Source organism: Chlorocebus sabaeus, chromosome 22 (genome assembly GCF_047675955.1).
Source record: "Chlorocebus sabaeus isolate Y175 chromosome 22, mChlSab1.0.hap1, whole genome shotgun sequence".
In the NCBI taxonomy this organism is placed as follows: domain Eukaryota; kingdom Metazoa; phylum Chordata; class Mammalia; order Primates; family Cercopithecidae; genus Chlorocebus; species Chlorocebus sabaeus.
The window spans coordinates 18,232,856-18,251,520 of NC_132925.1; the positions used below are offsets into that span (position 1 = coordinate 18,232,856).

An 18,665-nucleotide genomic window follows, 5' to 3' on the forward strand; every position below is an offset into this window, starting at 1 on the left:
TAACTGAACCCCCTGCTAACAGACATAACTACAGCTTTGATTGGACAAGAGACTGATTTCAGTAACTTTCTCCAGATCAGAAGAAAACTGACCACGGACTGGTTCTGGTTGGTTTACAGAGACAGTGCATTTATGTGCCTTCATGTCCTGAGAAGACCTTTTGATGTGTAGAGCCTAGTGTTACACATTTAAATGTTAAGTCTCCACTTCAATGTGAACATGGGTTGTATGTTACATACATGTTTGTTCAACACACATGTGCCAAGACCACCTTCATGAATACTCATAGATCCTCCTGTCACCTGTGGAATATGTATATTTAGCCAACTTATTTAGCCTAAAGCTCCTACCTCAAGCCCTTATCCTTTGATGTGCCCGTCTCTGGTCTTGGCCAGAGGCATGCTTCCCAGCCTACTTGATGGCCACCTTGCAGGCTATAACCCCTTATAAGAAATAAATCTTTTCTCCTTTTCTAAACTTACCAATAGTGATTTTCTTCAGTTAACACACATTACATGCATTTCTGTCGCCTGCATTTTAAAAGTAGATTATTTGATCACATTTTTAGAATTAAAATAGTTGCATTTATTTTGATTTCTTCTATTTCTCAAAACAGTTTCCATCTATTACAGGAATATGAAAGAAAATTAAAAGGGTATCATAATAAGAGTATGTTTTTCTATAAACTTCCCTCCCTCACTATTTGCTTTATAAGTCTTAGTGAGTGCTCTTTTACACTTAATGCATTTCATTTCAGGGATGTCGAATGAGGACATGGAACAGGATAATGCAACATTGCTGACAGAGTTTGTTCTCACAGGATTTACATACCAACCAGAGTGGAAAATACCCCTGTTCTTGGTGTTCTTGATGATCTATCTCATCACTATGGTGTGGAACCTTGGTCTGATCGCTCTTATCTGGAATGATCCACAACTTCACATCCCCATGTACTTATTTCTTGGGAGTTTAGCCTTTGTTGATGCTTGGATATCTTCCACAGTAACTCCCAAAATGTTGGTTAATTTCTTGGCCAAAAACAGGATGATATCTCTGTCTGAATGCATGATTCAATTTTTTTCCTTTGCATTTGGTGGAACTACAGAATGTTTTCTCTTGGCAACAATGGCATATGATCGCTATGTAGCCATATGCAAACCTTTACTGTATCCAGTGATTATGAACAATTCACTATGTGTACGGCTGGTAGCCTTCTCATTTTTAGGTGGCTTCCTCCATGTCTTAATTCATGAAGTCCTTATATTCAGATTAACCTTCTGCAATTCCAAGATAATACATCATTTTTACTGTGATATTATACCATTGTTTATGATTTCCTGTACTGATCCTTCTATTAATTTTCTGATGGTTTTTATTTTGTCTGGCTCAATTCAGGTATTCACCATTGTGACAGTTCTTAACTCTTACACATTTGCTCTTTTCACAGTCCTAAAAAAGAAGTCTGTCAGAGGCATAAGGAAAGCCTTTTCCACCTGTGGAGCCCATCTCTTATCTGTCTCTTTATATTATGGCCCCCTTCTCTTCATGTATGTGCGCCCTGTATCTCCACAAGCAGATGACCAAGATATGATAGACTCTGTATTTTATACAGTTGTAATTCCTTTACTAAATCCCATTATCTACAGTCTGAGAAATAAGCAAGTAATAGATTCATTCACAAAAATGGTAAAAAGAAATGTTTAGATCTCAGAGTAATATCTCTCACTTTTAGTAAAAAGAATTTTGCAGTTAGATAAGGTGTTTTGTTAAGTGTTCAAAGTTATTGTAATTATAATTGTTTTAGCATTTGAGTGACTTAATGTTTTATACCTAATAAACTCCTTGAAATATTTATATATGTTATTCAAAAGCATTCAAGGAATTTTAACGAGGTGTTCATGTCATATTAGATTATTAAAAGAGAAAACAAATGAAAACGTTTACAGGTTTAAATATGCTTCATGTGGCTTTACAAATGCATTAAGTGTTAAAGCACCGTAGTTCCTCTCAAAAGTATTTGAGTAGGAAATATAATACAGCTGACAGAATGGTATGGTCTGGAAGCACATCACATTTAACTGCATTGTAGTGGCAGGTTTGTGTTTGGTTGAGCTGATCAAGATCTCAGGAATCTGCTGTCCCTCAAAAGGTCTTTTACTGCAGATTATTGGAAATGGTGAATTTCACTTCTTATAGGAATTTAACTCAGATATCACTTGAAGCAATAAATAGAATGGAAAATGCAATCGTAAAATGAGAAGTGAGTTAAAACTGCCAGGCAAGGCCAAACTCTAAGAGGGTACTTTTACCTCTATTCATTTCTATGAGTAATAAGAAGAGGCAAGGTGCTTCTCTTTACTTATGATGCCTTCAGAGGCCTATTACAGTTGTATTTGTATGGTACTGGAAAACATGAAAAGATTCACGTTGCTAACGAATTCAGAAAGCTACCAGATAATTTAACAATTAAGTTAGCGTGGATGTAGAGAAGAAAAATGCCAGAGGAGAAAGTAAATGATATCAATTTTTCTAGAATTAAAAAAATGAAAGCAATGAGAAAAGGAAATTAGTAATTTTCCATAATTATTGGCATTTGTTATGGATAAAAAGTGGCCTTAAATGCATGTTACCAAAGATCAAATAACGCTAAAATGGTATGATCTCATTGTGTCCAGTGGGTGGCTGGGAAAGGTATCAAAATAAGCAAGAGTATGGATGTTTTGTGACTCAAAAGTCCTTAAATTTTAGCTTTCCTCACACTACATCCTCTTGCTGTATTATGAGTGATCCATCGTCAGGTCACCCCCACTCTTACTCTTTCAACACTAAAATTTCATCTATATTCCTATTTATATTATTTCATCTACATTCCTGTTTATATCACCCAGGTCCCCAACCTAAAACAACTCACCTGTCTGTTTGGCAAGACTCTAGTTAGTATCTCCCTTATCCTTTTACAGTCTCTTATTTCCTAAACAATGCTGCCAGATAATTTGTGCGTTTACGTTTAAGTCATATCCTACTTAATTAACTTTTAATGGATTGTCATTGCTAGCAGATTATATACATATGTGGTACATATATCTAGATATGAATATATACATATGGATATGTTTGTTTATATGTCTGTACAGATTGTATAATATGCATATATGTTCCTCAACTAGTATTTATTCACCCTGTATTATTTGAGATATTTTGCAAAAAATCTTCTTGGTTTAATTCTGGAGACTCTTCTTCCATGATTCTCTTAATGGAACCTGTGTTGCAGCCAAAGTGAGTTACCAGGAGACTTCTGTACACTCCTTACTCTGTCAGGTGCATGTTTTTGTTAATATAGCTCTCTCCACAGAGAATCCACTACTACTGCAACTCACCTCTAAATCATTTGTAATTGAAATGATAACTTTCTTCAAGGTGTGTATGAAATGTTACCATTTCATAAAGTTTTCATCCACAAAGCTTTTTCTGTTTACCTGGAAGAGGATTGGAGTGCTCACTCACTTAAAACAATTAAGACTTCATTTATGCTTCTTTTTTTAAAAAAAATTCAACTTTTGAGTTCAGGGGTGCAGGATGTGCAGGTTTGTTACATAAGTAAATGTGTGCCATGGTGGTTTGCTGTACAGATCACCCCATCACCCAGGTATTAAGCCCAGCATCCATTAGCTATTCTTCCTGACCCTCTCCCTCCTCCCACCAACCACTCTTCAACAGGACCCAGTGTGTGTTGTTCCCTGCCATGTGTCCATGTATTCTCATTATTCAGCTTTCACTTATAAGTGAGAACATGCAGTATTTGGTTTTCTGGTCCTGTGCTAGTTTGCAAAGAATAATAGCCTCCAGCTCCATCCATGTCCCTGCAAATGACAAGATCCCATTCCTTTTTATGGTTATATAGTATTCCATGATAAATACATACTACATTTTCTTTATCCAGTCTATCATTGATGAGCATTTAGGTTGATTCTATGTCTTTGCTACTGTGAATAATGCTGCAGTGAACATACATGTGCATGTGTCTTTATAACAGAATGATTTACATTCCTTTGGGTATATACACAGTGATGCGATTGCTGGGTTGAATGGTACTTCTATCTCTAGGTCTCTAAGAAATTGCCACATTGTCTTCCACAATGGTTGAACTAATTTACACTCCCACCAACAGTGTATAAGCATTCCTTTCTCTCCACAACCTCACCAGCATCTGGTGTTTTTGTTGACCTTTTAAAAATAGCCATTCTGACTGATACAAGATGGTATCTCATTGTGATTTTGATTTGCCTTTCTCTAATGATCAGTGACATTGAGTTTTTCTTCATATGTTTGTTGGTTGCACGTACATCTTCTTTTGAGAAGTATGTGTTCATGTCCTTTGTCCATTTTTTAATGGGGTTGTTTGTTTTTTTCTTGTAAATATGTTTAAGTTCCTTATAGATGTTGGATATTAGACCTTTACCAGATGCACACATTGCAAAAATTTTCTCATTCTTAGGTGGTCTCTTTACCCTGTGTTGATAGTTTCTTTTGCTGTGCAGAAGCTCTTTAGTTCAATTAAATCTTATTTGTCAATTTTTGCTTTTGTTGCAATTGCTTTTGGAGTCTTCATCACAAAATCTTTGCCCATGCCTATGTTGTGAATGGTATTGCCTAGGTATTCTTCTAGGGTATTTATAGTTTGGGGTTTTACATTTAAGACTTTAATCCATCTTGATTTGATTTTTGTATATAGTGTAAAGAAGGAGTCCAGTTTCAATTTTCTGCATATGGCTGGTTTGTACTCTTAACACCACTTATTAAATAAAGAATACTTTCCCTGTTGCTTGTTTTTGTCATATTTGTGGAAGACCAGATTGTTGTAGGTGTGTGGTCTTACTTCTAGGTTCTCTATTCTATTCCACTGGTCTATGTGTACGTTCTTGTACCAGTACCATGCTGTTTTGGTTAATATAGACCTGTAGTATAGTTTGAAGTGGGATAGCATGATGCCTCCAGCTTTGTTCTTTTTGCTTGGGATTGCCTTGGCTATTCAGGTCCTTTTTTAGTTCCATATGAATTTTAAAATAGTTTTTTCTAGTTATGTGAAGAATCTAATGATAGGAATAGCATTGAATCTATAAGTTGCTTTGAGCAGTATGGCCATTTTAATAATATTGGTTCTTCCTATCCATGAGCATGGAATGTCTTTCCATTTTTTTGTGTCATCTCTGATTTCTTTGAGAGGTATTTCGTAGTTCTTCTTGTAGAGATCTTTCACTTCCCTGGTTAGCTGTATTTTTATGTATACTATTCTTTTTGTGGCAATTGTGAATGGAAGTGCATTTGCAACTTGGCTCTAGGCTTGTCTGTTGGTGTATAGGAATGCTAGTGATTGCTGCACATTGATTTTGTATCCTGAGAATTTGCTGAAGTTGCTTGTCAGCTTAAGAAGCTTTTGGACTGAGACAATGGGTTTTCTAGATATAGGATCATATCATCTGCAAACAAAGACAGTTTGACTTCCTCTCTTCCTATTTGAATACTTTTATTTATTTCTCTTGACTGATTGCCCTGGCCAGAACTTTCAATATTTTGTTGAATAGCAGTGGTGAGAGAGGCCAACCTTGTCTTGTGCCAGTGTTCAAGGGGAATGCTTCCAGGTTTTATCCACTCAGTATGATATTGACTGTGGGTTTGTCATATATGGCTCTTATTATTTTAAGGATTGATTCTTCAATACTTAGCTTATTGAAAGCTTTTAACATTAAAGGATGTTGAAATTTATTGAAGGCTTTTTCTGCATCTATTGAGATAATCATGTAGTTTTTGTCTTCAGTTCGTTTATGTGATGAATCACATGTTTCGATTTGCCTGTGTTTAACCAACCTTACATCCTGGGGTTAAAGCCTACTTGATAGTGGTGAATAAACTTTTAGATGTGCTGCTAGATTCAGTTTGCCAGTGTTTTGTTGAGAATTTTTGCATTGATGTTCATCAAGGATATTGGCCTGAAGTTTTCTTTGTTGTTGTTGTATCTCTTCCAGGTTTTGGTATCAGAATGATGCTGGTCTCATAGAATGAGTTAGGGAGCAGTCTCTTCTTTTTTTTTTTTTTTTTTTTTTTTTTGAGATAGAGTCTCGCACCATCACCCAGGCTGGAGTGCAAAGGCACAATCTCGGCTCACTGCAACCTCTGCCTCCCAGGTTCAAACAATTCTCCTGCCTCAGTCTCCCGAACAGCTGGGATTACAGGTGCCTGCCACCATGCCCAGCTAATTTTTGTATTTTTAGTAGATACAGGGTTTCACCATGTTGGTCAGGCTGGTCTCGAACTCCTGACCCCGTGATCTGCCTGTCTAGACCTCCCAAAGTGCTGGGATTACAGGTGTGAGCCACTGTGGCCCTTCTTCACATTTTTTTTTAAAATAGTTTCAGTAGGAATGGTACTGCCCTTTTTTTTTTTTTTTTTTTTTCTTTTTTTTTTTAAACCTCTGGTAGAATTCAGCTGTGAATCTGTCTGGTCCTGGTATTTTTTTTGGTTGGTAGGGTATTTATTACTGACTCAATTTTAGAACTCAATATTGGTCTATTCATGGATCCAATTTCTTCCTGGTTCAGTCTCATAAGTGTGCAGAAGTCCAGGAATATATCCATTTCCTCTAGATTTTCTCGTCTATGTCCATAGAGGTGTTCATAATATTCTCTGATGGTTGTTTGTATTTCTGTGGGGTCAGTGGTAATATCCCCTTTTTCATTTCTGATTGTGTTTATTTGAATCTTCTCTCTTTTCTTCTTTATTAGTCTGGCTAATGGTCTATCTGTTTTGTTAATTTTCTCAAAAAATCAGCTCCTGGATTTGTTAATCTTTTGAAGGGTTTTTCATGTCTCTGTCTCTTTCAGTTCTGCTCTTGTCTTTATTATTTCTTCTCTCTGCCAGCTTTGGGGTTTATTTGCTCTTAGTTCTCTAGTTGTTTTAGTTGTGATGTTAGGTTGTTAACTTGAGATCATTCTAGCTTTTTGATGTGGGCATTTAGTGCTATAAATTTCGCTCTTAAAACTGCTTTAATTTCATCTCAGAGATTCTGGTACATTGTATCTTTGTCCTCATTGGTTTCAAAGAACTTCTTGATTTCAGCCTTAATTTCATTGTTTACTCAAAGGTGTTTCAGGAGCAGGTTGTTCAGTTTCCTTGTCTTTGTGTGATTTTGAGTGAATTTCTTAAGCTTGAATTCTAATTTAACAGCGTTATTGTCTGAGAGACTGTTATAATTTCAGTTCTTTTGCATTTACTGAGGAGTGTTTTGCTTCCAATTATGTGATCAATTTTAGAGTAAGTGCCATGTGGCAATAAGAAGAACGTATATTTTGTTGTTTTGGGGTGGAGAGTTCTGTAGATATCTATTAGGCCTATTTGATCCAGAGCTGAGTTCAGGTCCTGAATATCTTTGTTAATTTTCTGTCAGAATGATCTATCTAGTATTCAGTGTTAAAGTCTCCCACTATTTTTGTGTGGGAGTCTAAGTCTCCTTGAAGGTCTCTAAGAACTTGCTTTATGAATCTGGGTGCTCCTGTATTGAGTGCATATATATTTATGATAGTTAGCTCTTCTTGTTGAATTGAACATTTTACTATGATGTATGGCTTTCTTTATTTTCTTTGATCTTTGTTGGTTTAAAGTCTTTTTTGTGAGAAACTAGGATTGCCATCCCTGGTTTGTTCTCTTTTTCATTTGCTTGATAAAATTTCCTCCATCCCTTGATTTTGAGACTATGTGTATCTTTGCATGTGTGATGGGTCTCCTGAAGACAACATACTAATGGATCTTGGTTCTTTATCTAGTTTGCCATTCTGTGTCTTTTAATTGGGCCATTTAGTCCCTTTACATTTAAGGTTAGTATTGTTATATTTGGATTTGATTCTGTCATCATGATGCTAGCTTGGTGTTTTACAGGCTTGTTTATGTGGTTGCTTCATAGTGTCATTGGTCTGTGCACTTCAGTGTGTTTTTTCTAGTGGCTGGTAACAGTTTTTTCTTTCCATATTTAGTGCTTCCTTCAGGAGCTCTTGTAAGGCTGGTCTGGTGGAAATGAATTCCCTCAGCATTTGCTTCTTTGAAAAGGATCTTATTTCTTCTTCACTGATTAATCTTAGTTTGGCTGGATATGAAATTCTGGGTTGGAATTTCTTTTACTTAAGAATGTCAAATATTGGCCCCTATCTCTTCCACCTTGTACAGTTTCTGCTGAGAGATCTGCTGTTAGTCTGATGGGCTTTCTTTTGTAAGTGACGAAACCTTTCTCTCTGTCTGCCTTTAACATTTTTTCTTTCATTTTGACTTTGGAGAATCTGATGATTATGTGTGTTAGGGATGATCTTCTCATGTAGCATCTTACTAGGGTTCTCTGAATTTCCTGAATTTGAATGTTAGCCTGTCTAGCTAGGTTGGGGAAGTTTTTCTGGATGATATTCTAAAATATATTTTCTGAGTTGGTTCCATTCTCTGCATCTCTTTTGGGTACCCAATCAGGCATAGATTCAGTCCCTTACATAATCCCATCCCACATTTCTTAGAGGTTTTGTTCATTCCTTTTCATTCTTTTTTCTCTATTCTTGTCTGTCTGCCTATTTTATTTCAGAAAGATAGTCTTTGAGCTCTGAGATTTTTTCCTCCACTTGGTTTATTCTGCTATTAATGCTTGTGATTGCATTATGAAGCTCTTGTAGTGTGTTTTTCAGCTATATCCCATCAGTTCTATTTCTCTTTGTACTGGCCATTTTGCCTGTCACCACCTGCATCATTTTATCATGATTCTTAGCTTTCTTGCATTGGGCTACAATGTGCTCCTTTAGCTCAGTGAAGTTCATTTTTATCTACATTCTGAAGACTTCTTCTGTCATTTCCACCATCTCAGCCTCAGCCCAGTTCCAAATCCTTGCTGGAGTCATTTGGAGGAAAGGGGGCTCTCTGGCTTTTTCAGTTTTCAGTGTTTCTGTGCTGATTCTTTCTCATCATTGTGGGCTTATCTAACTTCAGTATTAGAGGTTGCTGACCTTTGGATGGGATTTTTGTGTTTTGTTGTTGTTGTTGTTGTTTTTCTTTTAACAATCTGGCCATTCTTCTTTAGGGTTGCTGCAGTTTGCTAGGGGTTCTACTCCAGACCCTAGTTACCACAGATTTTCTAGTACTGGGAGGTATCACCAGTGAAGGCTGCAAAATAGCAAAAATGGCAACCTGCCCCTTCCTCTGGGAGCTCCATCCCAGGGAATACTGACATGTTGTCAACCTGAACGCACCTGTAGGAGGTGTCTGGAGACTCCAGTTGAGAGGTCTTACCCAGTCAGGAAGAACAGGATGAGGGACCTGCTTAAATAAGCAGTCTGGTTGCATTTTAGCAGAGCAGCTGTGCTGTGTGGGGGATCGCTTCAGTCCCTGATCAGTTTGGGCTCTCCAAGGCCTGCAAGCTGGACTGGGTGAAATGCCCAAACAGCAAAGGCATTGGCTTGCCTTGCCCCCTGGGCACTCCATCCCACAGAGAAATTAGAACTCTGTCAGCCATAGAATATGGGAAGGGGTGGCTGGAGGCCCAGGCTGGGAGGATCCACCCAGCGAAGAAGAATGGATCAGGGTCCCATTTAAAGAAGCAGTATGGCCACACCTCAACAGAACAGCTGTGTAATGCCAGAGAACTGCATCTGCCTTGATCAGCTTAGACTTTCCAAAGCCCACAGGCTGGAATGACCAAGTTGTCAAAACAACAAAGGTGACAGCCTGCCCCTCCACCCAGGCAGTCTGTACCAGGGAGAGATCAGAGCTCTGTCCCAAGAATATGGGCAGGCATGGCTTGAGGCCCTGGCTGAGAGGTTCCATCCAGTGAGGAGTAATGGATTGGGGTCCCACTTAAAGAAATAGTCTGGCTGTGTTTTATTAAAGAAGCTGTGCTGTGCTGGGCAGTCTCTTCCTTATCTGGACCCTTTGGATGCTCCAAAGCCTGCAGACTGGAATGGCTGAGTTGTCCAAACAGCAAAGATGGTGGCCTTCCCTTCCTCTGGGGACTCTGTCCTGTCTCGGTCAGGCTCTACCCTGTTGCCAGTGGCTGGCTGGAATTCGAAGCTAGTCTTATCTTGTGAAGTGCCATGGAAGTAGAGCCCACATGGTGATGCTGATTGGCCCCCTGGATTCAGCTCCCTTCCTAGGGATACGTATGGACCTCCCAACTTGCCTGAGTTGCAGTTGGAGATCTCAGAGCCATTATACTAAAGCTCCTGGGTCTCTGTGTGTGCCTGAGCGGTTGCTCTGCTGAGACTCTACACAGCCCCGAGTGTCGGACCCAAGACCCTGGTGGAGTGGGTTCACAAGCGGATCTCCTGATCCAAAGGTTGCAGTGTGACTTCCCAGGGTGGCACATTCACTCACTGCTTCCCTTGGTTGGGAGGTGGGTGTTCCCTTAGTGCCATGTCACTGTCACTCCTGGGAAGGCCATCACCCTGCCCAGCTTTTCTTTATTCTTTGTGGGTTGAGTTGTTTCCCTGATCAGTCCCAGTGCAAGTACCTGAATATTCCAGTTGAAGGTGCTATATTCACTTGACTCTTTCATTCCTCTTCGTGACTGGAACACACTGTAGCTGCTTCTAATCTGCCATCTTGGTCCCCTCCTTATTTATGCTTCCTAAGCTACATTTGGCTTTCTATGTATTGTCTTAAAGATCTTTTACATTACATATCAGAAGTCCTACTGCACTTTCTTTCTTTTGCTATGGGAGACTCAATGGCTTATATACATGAAGCCCAAAAAACTACTTGTGAAATATTTGTGAAATCAAATAGAAACCAACAGTACAAATGCGTAGAATACAGTGAATTATTCTTGCTTTCCTTTTCATGAGAATTGGCTCTTTGTATAGAATATGACAAAATATCATGGAGAAGCTATTCAATCTTAAAAATTGAAGGATACAAAACATATAAATATTTAAAACAAAATTCATTATTTCATATTTGCAGAGCTCCATTCACAAAATTAGACCAGATCATTTGCCCTCTTTTTGTTCCCCAGAGAGGTACCTGCTAAGTAGCAGGAAACAGAACTAATGGATTACAGTATAGCTGCTTTTATTTTTACTCCCCAGAGAATCCATGTTATTGCATACATTTACAGTTTATTGATTTTTATTGCTCTATAACATTCTTATTGTATTCATGGTTTTCAGTCAATTATCTATATTTTGCTTGTTTGTTCACTGTTATGACCCAAAGACAAGATTGGTAATATTAATACAAGCATCTGGTGTCTCTTCTGCCATTTTAAAGGTCTAGTTACCCAGTTGGCCTTTTCTTTGAATGAGAAGGTAGAAAACAAACTATGAATACATGGACAGGGCATATAGCATCTCAAGTCTTATTTTAGGTGGGTTGCGGTTGGAGGAATGGAACAGGCAATTGGGAGCTCTGAAGAGCTCAGACTTTCTCTGCAGCCTTGTCCTATACGTTTCTAGTTAAAAAATGTATCTGCTCTGGTATGTCCTTCAGATATAATCCCAACTACTTTATGCCCTCAAGAAATTCACCAAAATTGCTAGTCCACTGATATAATCTCATTCTCATTTCTGTTATAAATTTATTCCTTTTAGCGCATTATTTTTGTATTTAGTGGAATATTAGAAAATAGGCAAATTATGTACTTGGGAAACCCCCTCCCCATTTTGGACAAGACATTCTTCTGAATTTTTATAAAGAAATTAAAGAAATATTTATGTATTATTTAATGAGTATTTAGACATAAAGAATAATATCACATTGAAATTTCATTCAATTGCCTATAACACTGCTCACGTTGGGTTGAAAGCACCCCATGGAACTACTAATAGCAATAGAAATCCTCTCTATTATATGAAGATGTATTTTTTACTTAATCTTGATATTTAAGTATTCATAGTTTTCTATATATATGTTTATATTATATATATATTCTCTCTGTGTCTCTCTCTATATATATTTATTTACTTATCATCTTATAATATCTTCTACTGCTCATGAGACTGCTGACAAAATTATCCTATACTGTGCGCAAAGAAACAATATTATTAGAATTTAGGTAAATGCAAACAGCAATAAAAACTAGAACAACAGCATTGTTCTAAGCCTGGGAATTTGGAATTTCCAGCCTCTGCTTTTTCCTTTCCTCACTATTTTGACAGTTAGATGTAAAATGCAATAGGACATCTATTGCAAAGGATGAAGTATTGTGGTATTTTAAAAATACTTTTTCTTGGGAATTACTATTGGCTGATGATAGACAATCAAAACTCTATTGTCTCATTTCAGTAAGGTTAACAAGAGGGATCTATGTTTATCAGAATAAAATTGTATAGCTGGAATCAAGCTTTGGAAGAATTTTCTCAAAACATTTAACCTGTGGAGGAGGTGAAGCAAGATGGCTGAATAGAAGCCTCCAGTGGTCATTCTCTCAAAAGGAACACCAAATTGAACAACTATCCACTTTAAAAAGACATCTTCAGGCTGGGCGCAGTGGGTCACGCCTGTAATCCCAGCACTTTGGGAGGCTGAGTAGGCGGATCAAGAGGTCAGGAGGTCGAGACCATCCTGGCTAACACGGTGAAATTCCATCTCTAATAAAGATACAAAAAAAAAATAAGCCGGGCATGGTGGTAGGCACCTATAGTTCCAGTTATTCGGGAGGCTGAGGCAGGAGAATGGTGTGAACCCGGGAGGCAGAGCTGGCAGTGAGCCAAGATCGCACCACTGCACTCTATCCTGGGCGACAGAGCAAGACTCCATCTCAAAAAAAGAAAATACTGTGGGGAAAAGGAAGAGAGATCAGCCTGTTACTGTGTCTATATAGAAAGAAGTAGACATAAGAGACTCCATTTTGTTCTGTATTTGAGATGCTGTAAATCTGTGACCCTACCCCCAACCTTGTCCTTGCAAGAGACATGTGCTGCGGTGACTCAAGGTTGAATGGATTTTGGGCTGTGCAGGATGTGTCTTTGTTAAACAAGTGCCTGAAGGCAGCTTGCTGGTTAAAAGTCATCACCATTCTCTTAATTTCAACTACCCAAGGACACGTACACGGCCAAAGGTCGCAGGGACCTCTGCCTAAGAAAGCTAGGTGTTGTCTAAGGTTTCTCCCCATGTGATAGACTGAAACAATGCTACTAAAAGGTTTATGGAGATGTTTGCATATGCATCTCAAGGCACAGCATTTTCCTTTGAACTTATTCATGTCACAGAGGTTTTTGTTCATATGTCTTACTGCCGCTTTCCTCTTTTTCTTTTATCCTATTGTCCTGCCACTCCCCTGTCTTTAAGATGGTAGAGATAATTATCAATAAATACTAAGGGAACTCAGAGACCGGTGCCGGCGTGGGTCCTCTGTAAGCTGAGCGCCAGTCCCCTGGGTCCCCACTTTCTCTTTCTCTATACTTTGTCTCTGTGTCTTATTTCTTTTCTCAAGTCTCTCGTTCCACCTTACGAGAAACACCCACAGGTGTGGAGGGGCAGGCCACCCCTTCAAAATACAAAACAAAACAAAAAAGCACCTTCATAAGAACCAAAATTCTGGTGAGTAATCATAGTATCTGGTTACAACTTCATATCATTGAAAGACACGCTAAGGAGGGTAGAAAACGCAGTTTTGAATTGCTGATATCACCCCTCACATACAAGGAGAGAGGATACATGTGCTTAGGGGAGGGAGAGAACACTGATTGTGGGACTTTTCATTGGAACTCTGTGCTGGCCTGTCAGAGGGCTAAGCAACACCAGGCAGAACTCAGTGCCCACCGAGGAAACATTTAGACCAGTCATAGCCAGCAGAGAATTGCTCATCCCAACAGTTGGTACCTGAGTTCTGGCAAGCCTCGACACTACAGTCTAAAGTGCTCTGTTAGCTTAAATAAACTTGAGAGGCAGTCTAGGCCACAAGGACCATAATTTCTGGGCAAGTCCTACTGCTGTGTTAGGCTAAGAGCCAATGGACCTGAGGGGCATGCAACCTAGGGAGACACCAGCTGGGGTGACCAAGCAAGTGCTTGTGGCACTCCTCCCCCAACCCCAGGTTGCACATTCTTGCAGATCTTGCAGATCCAGGAATGACTGCAAATCCAGGAATGACTCCTTCCTTCCACTTGAGGAGCAGAAAGGAAAAAGTAAACAGGACTTTGATCTGCAACTTGGACACCAGCTCAATCAGAGTAGGATAGGGCACCAGGAGTCCCCAATTCCAGGCCCCAGCTCCTGGATGACATTTCTAGATACACCCTGGGCCGGAAAGGAACCTGCTGCCTTGAAGGGAAGAACCCAGTCCTGGCAGAATTCTTCCCTTGCTATCTAAAGTGCTCTTGAGCCCTGCATAGTCATCAGTGGTACCCAGGCAGTACTCACCATGGGCCTTGGGTAAGACTCAGAGATGTACTGGTTTCAGGTGTGATCCATTACATTCACAGCTGTGGTGGCTACAGCGGGACACTCCTTCTACTTGAGAAAAAAAAGGAAGAATAAAGTGGACTTTGTCTTGCAACTTAGGTACCCGTTTGGCCACAGTGGAATAGAGTACTAAGCAGGATCTTGTGGTCTGTGAGTCTAGACTTTGACTCTTGGATGACATTTCTGGTCCTTTATCGGCCAGACAGATACCCACTGCCCTGAAGGAGAGTCCCAGACTTGGGAGCATTCACCACAAGCTGACTAATGAGCCTTTTGGTTTGGATTGAACATTAGCAGTAGCCAGGCAGTACTCATCATGGGACTGGGGCACTAGTAGCCATGAGGAGAGACCCCTCTGATTGTAAAAGGAGAGACAATAGTGAGAAAGACTTTGTCTTGTGGCTCGGGTGCAAGCTCAGCCACAGAAGAACAGAGAACCAGGTAAATTCTTAAGGTTTCTGACTCTAGGTCCTGGCTCCCACACAGCATCTGTGCATCCACCTGTGGATGAGGGAAACTTGCTGCTCTGAAGAAAAGGAAAGAATATCGGAGGGCTTTGCCACCTGCTCACTGCAAAGCCCTAAGGTCTTGAGTGAACATAGGCAGTAGACAGGTAGTGGTTACCATGGGCCTTGGGTATGACCCAGTGCTGTGCTGGCTTCAGGTCTAACCCTGCACAGACCCAGTGGTGTATGTCACCCAAACCTCAGCTTCAGGCAGCTCAGCACAGTGACAGAGACATCATTTGTTTGAGAGAAAGTAAGGGAAGAGAACAAGAGTCTCCACCAGATAATCCAGGGAATTCTTCCAGATCTTATCCAAGATGACTAAACGGTTACCTCTTTGACTCTGTGACAATCACAGTGTTACTTTGCTTGGATTGCCTCCTAATACAGATACGACTATAGTGACCAAAAACTTAGATTAAAACACCCAAGTTCCTTCAAATACCCATAAAGTCTTCCCAAGAAGGATGGGTGCAAATAAGCCCAGACTGCAAAGACAATAATAAATACCAGACATTGAAAGACATCCACAAGCTTCAAGACAATCCAGAAAAACATGACCTACCAAATGAACTAAGTAAGGCACTGGGAATCCATCCAGGAGAAGCAGAGATATGTGACCTTTCAAACAGTGAATTCAAAATAGCCGCTTTAAGGAAACTCCATGATTTTCAAGAAAACTCTCAAAAAAAAAAGACTCAGAATCTTGTCAGATAAATTTAACAAAGAGATTGAAATAATTTAAAAGAATCAAGCAGAAATTCTGGAGCTGAAAAATGCAACTGAAATAATAAAGATTACATCAGAATCTCTTAATAGCAGAACTGATCGAGCATAAGAAAGTATTACTGAGCTTGAAGACAGGATATTTGAAAATACATGGTCAGAGGAGATGAAATGAAAAAAAAATACAAAAGAATGAAGCATGCCTAAAAGATCTAGAAAACAGCCTTAAAAGAGCAAATCTAAGAGGCATTGGCCTTAAGGAGTAGGTAAAAAGAGAGATAGGGGTAGAAAGTTTATTCAAAGGGATAATAACAGAGAACTTCTCAAACCCACAGAAAGATATCAATATCCAAGTACAAGAAGGTTATAGAACACCAAATAGATTTAACCTAAAGAAGCCTACCTAAAGGTATTTAACAATCAAACTCCCTAAGGTCAAGAAGAAAGAAAAAATTCTAAAAGCAGCAAGAGAAAAGAAACAAATAACATACAATGCAGCTCCGATATGTCCTGCAGCAGACTTTTTCAGTAGAAACCTTACAGGCCAGGAGAGAGTGGCATGACATATTTGAAGTGCTGAAGAAAAAACTTTTATCTTAGAATAATGTAAACAATGAAGATATCCTTCAAACATGAAGGAGAAATAAAGATTTTCTCAGACAAACAAAAGTTGAGGGAGTTCACCAACATCAGACCTGTCCTATAATAAATGCTAAAGGGAGTTCTTCAATCTGACAGAAAAGAACACTAATGAGCAATAAGAAATCATGTGAAGATACCAGATTCACTGGTAATAGTAAGTACACAGAGAAACATAGAACAGCACTGTAATTGTGGCATATAAACTACTCACATCTTGAATAGAAAGACTAAATATGAAGTGATTAATAATCATAACTACAACTTTTCAAGACATAGATAGTATAATAAGATATAAATAGAAAAAACAAAAAGTTGAAAGTGGAGATATGAAGTTAAAGTGTAGAATTGTATTTGTTTATCTTTGATGATTTATTTGTTTGCCTATGCGATCAGTGTTAATTTATCATTAGTTTAAAGTAATGGGTTATAACATAGTATTGGCAAGCTTCATGGCAACCTCAAATCACAAAACCTATACAAGATACACAAAAAAATAAAAATCAAGAAATTAAAACATGCCACCAAAGAAAATTCACCCTCACTAAGTGGAAAACAAGAAGGAAGAAAAGAAGAGAAGACCACCAAAAAAAAAACAAAAACAAAAACCAAAAAACCCAGAAAACAAATAACAAAATGGCAAGATTAAGACCTTACTTATGAATAATAACATTGAATAGAAATAGACTAATCTCTCCAATCAAAGGATATATAGTGGCTGAATAGATTTTTTTTTTTTAAAGACCCAATGATCTGTTGCTTACGGGGAACACACTTCACCTATAAAGACACACATAGACTGAAAATAATGGGATGGAAAAAGACACTGCATGCAAATGGAAACAAAAAAGGAGGAATAGCTATACTTACATCAGGCAACATAGATTTTAAGGCAAAAAGTGTAAAAGGGTACTAAGAAAGTTATTATGTAATGATAAAGAGGTCAACTCAGCAAGAAGATATAATTACTGTAAATACATATGCAGTCAACACTAGAGCACCCAGATATATAAAGCAAATATTACTAGAGCTGAAGGGAGAGATAGACCCCAATACAATCATAGCTGGAGACTTCAACATTGCACTTTCAGCATTGGACAGATCTTTCAGACAGAAAATTAACATAGAAACATTAAATGTGATTTGCACTATAGAACAAATGGACCTAACAGATATGTACAGAACATTTCATCCAACAGTTGCAGAATACACATTAGTCTCCTATGCACATGGATCACTCTCAAGGATAGACTATATGTTATGGCAAAAAACAAGTCTCAAAGAATTTTTTAAAAAAGAAATAATATCAAGTATCATCTCTTAATGTAATGGAATAAAACTAGAAGTCAATAACAAGAGGAACTTTGGAAACTATACAAACACATTGAAATTAAACAATATGTATATGAATGACCAGTAAGTCAAAGAAGAAAATTGAAAATTTTCTTGAAACAAGTAAAAATGAAAACACAACATACCAAAACCTATGAGATGAAGCAAAATTGGTACTAAGAAAGTTTATAGTCATAAGTGCCTACCTAAAAAACATAGATAAACTTCTAATAAACAACCTAAAAATGCATCCTAAAGAATTAGAAAAGCAAGAGCAAACCAAATCCAAAATTAGTAGAAGGAAGTAAACAATAAAAATTAGAGCAGAAATAAATGAAACAGAAAAAAGGAAAACAATGCAAAAATCAAGGAAATGAAAAGTTGGTTTTTTGGAAGGATAAACAAAATTGACAAACCATTGGCCAGACTACCTAAGAAAAAAAGACAGAAAACCCAAATAAATAAAATCAGAGATGAAAAAAGGAGACATTACAACTGATACCACAGAAATGCAAATGATTATTAGGGACTACTATGAGTAAGCATATGTAAATAAATTTGAAAATGTAGAAGAAATGGATAAAATCCTAGATACAAACAACCTACCAAGATTGAACCATGCAGAAATCCAAAACCTGCACAGACCAATAGCAAGTAAGGAGATTAAAGCTGTAATAAGAAGTCTCCAAGCAAAGAAAATCCCTGGACCCAGTGGCTTCATTCCTGAATTTTACCAAATATCTAAAGAAGAACTTAACATCAATCCTCCTAAAACTACCCCCAAAAATAGAGCTGGTAGGAATACTTCCAACCTCATTCTACAAGGCCAGTATTACTTTGCTACCAAAGCCAGACAAAGACATCCAAAAAAGAAGACTACAGGCCAATATTCCTGATGACCATTCATGTAAAAATCCACAAAATAGTAGCAAACCAAATTCAACATCACATTAAAAAGATCATTCATCATGACCAAATTGGATTTATTCCAGGGATGTAAGGATGGTTGGGCATATGCATATCAATTGATGTGATACATCA

General features: G+C 38.3%; 1 protein-coding gene across 1 annotated transcript; it reads left to right on the forward strand.

The window, feature by feature from the left end:
* Positions 1–293: 293 nt before the first annotated feature.
* LOC140709762 (olfactory receptor 5H2) lies at positions 294–1,942 on the forward strand. The gene has a single exon (XM_073009607.1). The coding sequence runs from the start codon at positions 742–744 to the stop codon at positions 1,702–1,704; it is 963 nt and encodes a 320-aa protein (XP_072865708.1). The 5' UTR covers positions 294–741; the 3' UTR covers positions 1,705–1,942.
* Positions 1,943–18,665: the final 16,723 nt, after the last annotated feature.